Raw genomic sequence first — 10,000 nt, forward strand, 5'->3', positions numbered from 1 at the left:
CCAAAAAACCCCTTCAATTGGGGGTTTCCCCCTTTTTTGGGGTAAGGACTAAAACACTAAACAGAAATCCGGCCATGGTTTTCCCCAGGCCGTTCGGGACGGGCACAAATTCACCTTTCATCCTTTCAACATGACTACCCAAAACTTTGGGAAATTGGAAAGTAGAAGGGGGTTAGAAAAGGGGGGATGGAAAAAAAAAGGGGGGGGGGAAAAAAAAAAACCCGGGGCAAAATTATTTTGAGTCAAGGGCTGGGGTTTCCAAAGGGCAAGAGAGATCTCCGCTTGGGCCCCGCCCCCCATCCCCCAAAGGGGCCACTACAAAAACAAGGGGAAAGGGGAAAATTTGGGGGGGGGGTTTGGCCGGGAAAATCAAAAAATTTCCTGGTTCCCTTCTCTATAATTATAATGTAATGATTTTAAAAGAAACTACCTTATTATCATCTTTTTATGATATAAAACACTCAATCAAGAATTTCCTATAAACAATATTCCTTGTTTCAGGGAACAAACCTGTTTAAAAAGGCTGTACATGATGTACCCCCCAAACCCAGAAAAAGACCACTGATACAAGGTTGTTTCCTTCCCACTTAAAGTCCCCCGTAAACAGGGTTTAAGGGTTTAAGGGTTTAAAAAGCAAGGAATTGCTAGACTCTAAGGTCATGTAGCCTATAGTTAATTTTTGGGAAAGGGTGGTTGATTTAGGGGATTAGTTGTCTAAGCTGGGAAAAGGAAATTTGGGTGATGGGGGGTTTTTGGGGTGGGGTGTGGTAAGGATTAAATTAGATGAAGGAAATTTACTTTTTGGGAAGAAATAGTTGTTAAAGCAGAAAGGTGGGATTCTAAAAGGATGTCTGATAGGTTGGGAGGTCGGTAAAGGGGAGGATAGAGGGGGAAAGCAAGGTACGGGTTGTTTCAAAACGTGGGCACGATAATGGGATTTTGTGGGTTTAAAAGGGGGAACATTACAAAAAACAAAAGGGTGGATCTTTTTTTGTGACTCAGATAGGAGTGTTTTTGGGTTTTGGGGCCCAAATTTCTTTAAGCGGCGGGGGCAGTCCCCCAACGCCCTTTTTCCGTTAAAGGGAGCTGCCCAGGGGGAGATTGATATTTTTCCCGAATGAAAATTTTTAGGGGCGGAGGCTTCCCAAAAAAGATTGCCATCGATTAAAAAAGAAGGTTTTAAAAGTGTGGGTAATAACCGGGGCTGGGATTGTGAGAACGGGGTTTGGGAAATGATGTGGCATAGGGCTTTGCGTGCTAGTGTATTTTCCTTTTCTTGGGAGTATTTAAAATACAGTTGGGAAATTACTGAAAAACCAGCACCGGAGGGGTTTTGGAGCCACATAAATTACGTGAATACTAGAGGAATGGTGGAGACATGGCCCGGGAAAGTTTTGGAAAAGGGACAGTAGGAGGGATATTTGATTTTGGTGGTGGGGGAAAACAAAGAGCAAATATGGGTGAGGTATGAGCCCGGAGGGAGGGAATGGACAGAGAAGGGAGAGGTTGGGGGGGGGGAAAGGGGGGGAATTTTAAGGAGGGTATCCTGCGTGTTGAAAAAAGGGAGTAGGTAATCGTGGAGATGAACTAAGGTAAGAAGTGGGGGTTGTGGATATTTAGTTTGGGTGGGGAAAATTGGGGGAAAAACGAACTTTAGCATCGGAGAGAAGAAGGGCACGAGGGCGGATAGGATGGTATGCCTGATTCAGTGTACAGGCTCTAAAACTGGGGAGGACGAAAGGCCCCTTTGCAAGCGAAGACCACAGTGTGGTTTTTCCCCAAGATGGGAAAGGAGGAAGTTGGGCAGGGGATTAGATATGGCTTTCCAAAAACCAAGAGTGGAGAGGACCCAAAGAAACCTGAAGAAGGGAGTTTTGGGCGATCTGAGCCCCATGATAATGGGAGAAAATTTTTTTAAGTTTCAAAACCCGGGCGGAGACCCTTTTTTTTTAAATGTAAATATGGGCCCCTCGCCGGACAGTTTGGATTTAAAAAATTTAACACCTAGGAATTTGCCAAGGAACGGCTTTGGGATGGAGTCCCAATATAAAAAGGTGGGGGTAGAGGACCTAAACGGGGAGCGAGAGAAAGAAGGGGAAAAAGATTTAGAGGTAGAAAGGGGAAAGGGGCCAGGGTTTTTGGTGGCCCGGGAAGATACTGTGAGTTTTTGAAAGTTTGGGAAAATTTGGGAAAGGATTTGGTATGGATTCCCCAGAGGCATAGTGGTTAAATCATAAACATATAGTGATCCCGGGGTTCCTGTGGTAAAACTAAAGAAATATCTTTAACCAAAAAGGAATAAAGTGGTACTGAGCACACTCCCTTGTGGGACCCCTTTCCCGTTTTGGGGGAAAGAAAGATGATGTGGCAGAGGCGATTTTGACCGGGAAAGTGCGGGGGGAGGGGAAAGGACTTTATGAAGACACCCTTTTTTCCCGTAGGGCCTAGAGAGGAAAATTGTTTGGAGGATATGGTCCGCCATGTCGTATCATTTTGCTTTTTCTAGATAAAAAAAATACTAGTACGGTTTTCATGGCGGGCCAAAGGGAGATGTTTTTATATGCCCTCAAAATGAAAAGGGGGTCAGCTGTGCTTTTTTGGCAGGGGCGAAAACCGAATTGGGAAGGAGGAAAAGATTGGAGATTCAAGATACCACTTTTAAGGGGAAGTTCACCATTCGCTTTTAATAGTTTGCACAAGCACTATTTATTGCGATGGGGCGATAGTCTTGGGGAAAGGGTCCCCCGATTTTTTGGGGTTTCCCGGAAGGGAAGGATAAGAGCTTCTCGCCCTTTTGGGAAGGGAAATTTCCTGATTTCCAAATTTTGGTTTTGTTTTTTTTAAAAGGGAAGGAAAAGGGGGAAGATGGGAGTTGCCGGAGCATAACGGTGTAAAACCGTCGGGGGCCCTTCAGGGTTTTAAACGGCACGATTGTAGGAAAGAAATTTATTCATAGGAAGAAAATGGGGCATTAAAAGGATTTAAATCAGAGGATGGGGTAAAAGGTAATGGGGGTACGTTCTCTGGGGGTTTTTATAAAAAGAAAGTGTGAAGATAGGGAACCACCCGGCCCTTTCCCTAAAATAATCCCCCAGTTCATTAGCAAATTGGGAGGGGATCAAAAATGGGGGTTTTTTCGAATAGGGAGGCGGGGGGGGGATGGGGGGGGGTTTTTTTCCCTGTATTTTTTGGATTCGGCCCCAAAACCCATTTGGGGATGTTTTTAGGATGAAATTGATGAAAATAATTTTCGCCAGCTATTTGTTTTACATTCCGGTTTGTACCCCGGAGTGGGAAGATGCTTTTTTAAAGGGAAAAGGGGCTGATAGTTGTTTTTGGAGTACCTCTTTTGGGAGCGGTAACTTTTTTCGGGCTGCCGTTTTAAGCGAAGTGCTTTAAAATGCAATCAGAATTCCACCATGGAACAAAATTTGGGGGTATATGGTCTTTTAGGTTTTGAGGGATAGCCCGAAAGTGCAGCTCTTAAGACTGTATTTGTGAAAAACTGTATCATTTCTGAAATGGAAGTGAGGGAGGGTGGAGGGGTATTAATAGAAGAGTGAAGTGAAAGTATGCCCTTTAGCTCTTCAAAAAACCCCGCGTGGGGGGTTTGGAGTGGTACTATGAAGTAAAGGGGAAAGGAGAACTGGAAAGTTTGGGCACTATTTGGGAAAAGGTTTTAAAACTGACCAGTGGAAAACTAAATGAAAGAAGGGGGGCATAAGGGGGGGGGGGGGGGGGGGGGGGGGCGAGGTTTAATGCATGAAAAAAAATTGCGTGCGTGTATCAAAATGTGTGGGGGGGGAAACTGAAAATTTTGTATAGTAAGGGCCCCTGTGGAAGGAAGCCTCCCCAGAGATCGGCCTCGGGGGTTTTTTTGATGAATCCCCCCCCCTAGAGTGTTTGGGGGCAGTTAAAATCCCAACTTTTGGGAAAAGGGGGTTTGGGAAATTTGGGGAAATTTTAAATTTTTAAAAACCAAAAAAGTCAATGGGGGGGGGATGGGGAGAAATAACTTATTTTTCTGTGATCCAACAATTTAAGGAAGATACGGATAACTGGCAAGGGGCATTGGTTTGAAAGGGAAGGGGGTGACATAAGGTTTTTCTGATTGATAAATATGGATGAGACATAAGGGAATGTTTGGGGGTTAGACAAAATGATAAATTGGGGGGGGTTTTTTTTTTGGGGGATTGTTTAGAAAGGTTTTCTTGAAGGGATAAATGATGACCCATAAATGAAAAGGGTTGACGAAGGGCCCGGGCTGTGGGAGCGGAAAAAACCCCGAAAAAATTCCAATGAAAAGGAAAAGTTTTTACTTTACTGAAATTTTTAGGGGGAAGCAGCTAAAAGGGTGGGAAAAAGGGCTGAGAGGGCGAGATGGGAGGTGTGGGAGGGAAAGTAAAGGGATGTTGGTGTTCTACTAGGAGGGGGATTAGGAATGGGGGTCTGAGGAAGGGATACTTGTGACATAAGGGATTCCGTGGGGTATCCAGGGGGAGGGGACGGGGTAGAGGGGATGGTGGGGGGGATAAAGTGGGCGGGGGTTTGGGGGTTGGGGGCGGGGGGATGGCTTGTTTGGGGGGGGTAAAGGGGGAAATTTGGGGGTAGGGGGGGTATCGTAAGGAGGAGGGTGGTTTCAGCAGTTCTTTTGGGGTGTGGAAGGGGCAGGATTTTTAAATTTGGAGGTTGAGTGTCGTTTTTTAAAAGGGAATCTTTAAAATTTTCCAAAGGTTTCTTTTTAAGGGGTTTTGGGTTTTGGGGGTTTTGGGGGATAAAGGATTTTTTGTGAGGGGGGAAGGGGGACTTTGGGGTCTCAAGCAAAAGGGGTAAAAGGGAAAGGGAGGTGATTGTTGGTAGGGGAAAAGGGGGTGGAAAGTTTGTTCCCGTCTTTTAAAGGGTATTTCGAGGAGGGAGGGGGAAGGGGTTGGGGTTTTGGTGGTGATTTAAATATCTTAGTAGAGATTGGAGTTTCCCCGGGTTTTTGGGTGGCAAAAGAGTTTGACTGGGGAAGGTAGGAGGTAAAGAGGGGGGTTTTTGATTTTTAGGGGGGGGGGTTTAGGAGAAATTTGGGAGAATGAGCCCGTATTACTGGGTAAGGGGTAAAAGAGAAACCCAACCCTCGACGGGGGCTTCTTGTCTGGGTTCCCCGTAGGGGAGTCCCCAAATTTGAATCTGAGAGTTGCTTTCCTCAGACTCAAATTTTTTAGGTGGGACAGCCCCTAAAAAACATTATTGGGGCCGCCACAGTTGGCACCTGGGGCTGATTGTGGGAGGCAGTTAGATCGGTAGGGCCGGTTTTTGGGGACATAGTGGGCATCTGGCTGTGGAAAGGCAAATTTTTTTCCCGGGTGTCCTAGACCCCCCAATTTTGGGACTGAAAGTGGAGGGTTGGATGGACGAAAAAGGGAGGGATTCCCCCCTCCTAATTAGAAAGGTTTTGGGGAAAGGGCATGTCCCCGGAAGGTAATTTTGGGGTATGTTATTTGGGGGTTTTCCCTTTGATTTCCTCTGGGGGGAATGGGGGTTCCCTTTTAAATGACGTTTCCCCCATAGTCTGGGGAGAAAAGGCAAATAGGTCTTCTCCACAATCTTCCAAACTTTGTCATAGATTGGGGAAATTTTCTGGGGGGATTGTAAAATGTTTCCCGGGGCAAAATTGAGGGGTTTTGGGTGGGGGTTTTGCAAGGGTGGGGTTTCCATTATGTCTGTTAGTTTTTTTTAATTTCTATCTTGGTTTTCGGGTGTTACTGTGACAAGACGGGAGCGGTCGGGTCGGCTTTCGGAAAGAGACTTTACCCACTTGTTTTTTGGGGAAAATTGTTGGAAGAGAAGGGGGTTTTTCAAGTAGGGAGGTGGGAGGATCACGAAAAAACGGTCCCATTTGGCTGCGCTGAAAGGGGTTTTAAAATTTTTGTGGTGATAGGGTAGTCGAAAAACGGGTGCGTGAAAGATGGGGTAGTGTTGAGGAGGTGTGTTTTTGGGAGGGGGGCCCTAAGGGTGTAAAGTTTAAAAAAGGGGGATGGGGTTTGATTTGGAGGTTTTGGGGGTATAGGGGATAAGTTGAGCGTGTTGGGGGAGTGGAAATGTTTCCTTTAAGGGTTGGGTTTTTGGCTATGTACTAGTGGCATTGATGAGGGGGGGGTTTTTTGCAGTGTTCCGGAAACCGTGTCAAAAAGGAAACCTGGGGGCAGGGAAACGGGTAGTTTACATCTTTGGGGCTATTTGATAAAGGGGCAAGCCTCATTGCCCCTAATAGTGGAGATAAGTTTTCATTATTGGCCATGGTAAGCCTGGATTATGTTGGGGATAAAAACAGTCCACCCCTCAGGGTCCCCTTGAGGGGTAAGGGCTAGATAACTGAATCAGGGGAATACCGTGCCCATGGTTCCCTCAGGCCGTTCAGGACTGGCACAAAGTCAGCCTTTCATCCTTTCAGCACGGCTCTCACACCTTAGGAGGTGGATAGTAGAAGGGTTTGGTGAAGGGACAGAAACGAAAGGTGGGAAGGAAAATAAAGACCATGCAAAATTAGTTGAGTCGAGGGCTGAGTCCCAAGGTTGGGGAGTTCCCCATCATTGGGTCCCAGTCTCCACCTCCTAAGCCCCCCCACGACAACAACGGGCAAGGGATTGGGGGGGTATTTGATGAAGGGACAAGCCTCATTGCCCCTAACAAAGAAATAAAATCTTCATTAGTGGCCATGGTAAGCTTAGAGTATGTTGGGGAGAGAAACAGTTCACCCCTCATGGTCCCCTTGAGGGGTAAGGACTAGACAACTAAACAGCAATACTGGCCATGGCTTCCCCAGGCCGTTCAGGACTGGCACAAAGTCAGCCTTTCATCCTTTCAACATGACTATCACACTTTAGGAAGTGGAAAGTAGAAGAGGTTAGAGAAGGGATGGAAATGAAAAAGGGGAGGGGAAAAAGACCGTGCAAAATTACTTGAGTCAAGGGCTGAGGTCCAAGGCAAGAGAGATCTCCAGCATTGGGTCCCCGTCCCCATCTCCTAAGCCCCCCACGAAAACAATGGGCAAGGGATTGGGGGAGGGGGGATGGCCAGGAAATGCATAAAATTTCCTGGTTCCCTTCTCTATAATTATAATGATAATGATAGTATAAGTATACTACCATTATCATTTATTTATGATATAAATACACGTCAATCAAAGAATGTACAATATACACAATATTCCTTGCTTGCATGGAATCTAACCTGCTGGAAAGGCTGTAGCATGATGTACATACCACCCAGAGACAAGACCACTGATACTAAGGTATGTATGCCTTCCCACTTCAAGTCAACAGGTCAACATAAGGAGTATGAGCCACAGCTCAAAGCAGGGAGCATCAAAATAGCTCATGCTGTGCTTATTTCTTTCTCACAATATGATACACTAGAATTTGTCTTTTAAGGAAAGAAATTAAATAAACAAAAATAATAAACATTACCACCAACACGGCAGGTTCAAAAACGGTAATTGTGCAGTCTATAGTTTATATATAGTTTTTATATAGTTATATAGTTTTTATATAGTTTTTATATATAGTTTATATATATTTTATAGTTTTTATTAGTCTATAATGGCAAAAAAAGGTAATTAAAACAAAGATGGAGCTGGTCTCTTTTTATATATCTTTTGTATAAACATATAAATATTTTTTAAAAATGATCTTGAAGATCTCAGTCCTTTTTCTTAAACATTTGAACATTATTATCATTTTTTTTTATCAAATCACAATGTACCTAACGTAAAATACAAAAACATTATGAAGCCTTTGCTTTTCCAAAGTAAAAAGCACAAGTACAGATTATCATTACTCCTAGGACCATTGTTAATATTACTATCGTATTGAGGAAAACCGAATCTGCAATAACTTAAAATATTGATAATGTTAAAAACCAGATACAAAATGACGCAAAATGGTTCACTAACAGAGCTATTACTAAAAGACCATAAAAATACGTACTTTCTGAAACAAAATGAATAGTATATTTTCCTAGGAAGGAGCCACTGCTTAAAGAGTTACATTATTGTCATATGGATTATTAATTAATATAATGGCAAAGTTAAGAGAGAGAGAGAGAGAGAGAGAGAGAAAAATCCATGGAAAATACATAAAAGAATATCTACGCAAAAAATGTCAATAAGAAAAAGTTCACAGGAATGCATATAGATATGTGTATGTGAAATCAACTATTATATGTGTGTGTGTGTGTGTGTGTGTGTGTGTGTGTGTGTGTGTGTGTGTGTGTGTGTGTGTGTGTGTGTGTGTGTGTGTGTGTGTGTGTGTGTGTGTGTGTGTATATGCATGTATGTATATATGCATGTATGTATATATGCATGTATGTATGTATGTATGTATGTATGTATGTATGTATGTATGTATGTATGTATGTATGTATGTATGTATGTATGTATGTATGTATGTATGTATGTATGTATGTATATATATATATATATATATATATATATATATATATATATATTATATATATATATGTTTATATATATATAGATATATATATATATATTATATATATATATATATATATATATATATATGTATTTTATATATGTATATATATGATATATATATATATATATATATATATAATATATATATATATTATCCATATATATATATTTATCCATATATATATATTTATCCATATATATATTTATCCATATATATCTACACACACACACACACACACACACACACACACACACACACACCACACACACACACACACACACACACACACACACACACACACACACACACACACACACACACACACACACACACACACACACACACACACACAGAGAGAGAGAGAGAGAGAGAGAGAACACACACACATCCGTACGTACGTACATATGTTTATTGTCTTGCAATATTACTCTGATAAAAGAACTCCCATATAGAAACTAAAAGAGGAAAAAGAGACAAAGATTTTCACCTTTAGAAATAATTTAAATATAGCAAAGGTAATAAATATTAACACACAGTCTTCATATGCATAATGATATTCATCATAACCAGATATGCCTTTTATGAAAATGGTAAAGATGAAAGCTAGTGTAAATACATATAAAAATCTATTCAAACTTCTCCAAACATGGAATTCTATTAGCATATGATGAAACTAACACTAAAATACAAACTAATTATGGTAAACATCAATGCATTCATCTCCGTCCAAATCTAAGTTATCTGGTGTGTCTCTGGGATCCAACTTCTCACCATCAAAGTGGAAATTTAGAGTACGAACATCGACTTTCTTTTCTTTCGCGTATTTTTCCATTAGCACTTGCATTTTATCATATCGATTTATGTATATGTGAACATGTCCCTTTTTATCCGCATTCTGTACTTTAAGCCGAATGCTTCCAGGGTCGCTGTTCTCTGAAGATTCTGCTCCTTTGGAATACTCTTTTGACTGGATTCCACCCTCTGTAATTCAAACACATTGTATATACAGTTTACCTAAGTATTTTACTTCCTATGATATACTATATACATATATTTACATCTTATTGCATTAGTAATTCCTATCAATTTGCCTATTCTTGCAATTATTTCTAGATAACTGAGCTGTTTTTTTATACTGTTTAAAGTCAAACACTTAATCTTAGTATAAAAAATAAAGGAATAAATCAAGTGCAAGCACACAGTCTATCACAGTACACAAAGATCCAACTCTGAAGCTAAATACTGATACTGCCCTTGAAAAGTTCTTGACAACATACCTATGATGTCTGCAACTTTAAGTCCCAACTCTTTTGGGTAAACCTCTGGATTTATGATTTTATCATTGAGACTGAGGAGTATCTGACCAACACCAACATTAAACCTTTCTGCAAGTACCTGGTATATGTGGGAAAACTTCTGCATCTGTAAAGAGACAATACATAAAAATGGAGAAATAATGTCATCCTAAATTTCTTAAGATGTCAGAATATGCATTGGAAGATGGTATTTAAATATCT

The 10,000-nt window shown here is 41.6% G+C and overlaps 1 protein-coding gene across 1 annotated transcript in view; it reads right to left on the minus strand.

Annotated features, from left to right (window-relative positions):
* Positions 1-8,793: 8,793 nt before the first annotated feature.
* LOC119578919 (NFATC2-interacting protein-like) overlaps positions 8,794-10,000 on the minus strand; it is an 11,120-nt gene continuing 9,913 nt past the window's right edge. The window contains exons 7-8 of the mRNA XM_037926592.1: positions 9,761-9,905; positions 8,794-9,464 (exon numbers count right to left, since the gene is read on the minus strand). Of these exons, the coding sequence (XP_037782520.1) occupies positions 9,175-9,464; positions 9,761-9,905 (435 nt within the window). The 3' untranslated portion in view covers positions 8,794-9,174. The remainder of the gene's footprint in view (positions 9,465-9,760; positions 9,906-10,000) is intronic.

The sequence above is a fragment of the Penaeus monodon genome, chromosome 11 (genome assembly GCF_015228065.2).
Source record: "Penaeus monodon isolate SGIC_2016 chromosome 11, NSTDA_Pmon_1, whole genome shotgun sequence".
Classification (NCBI taxonomy): domain Eukaryota; kingdom Metazoa; phylum Arthropoda; class Malacostraca; order Decapoda; family Penaeidae; genus Penaeus; species Penaeus monodon.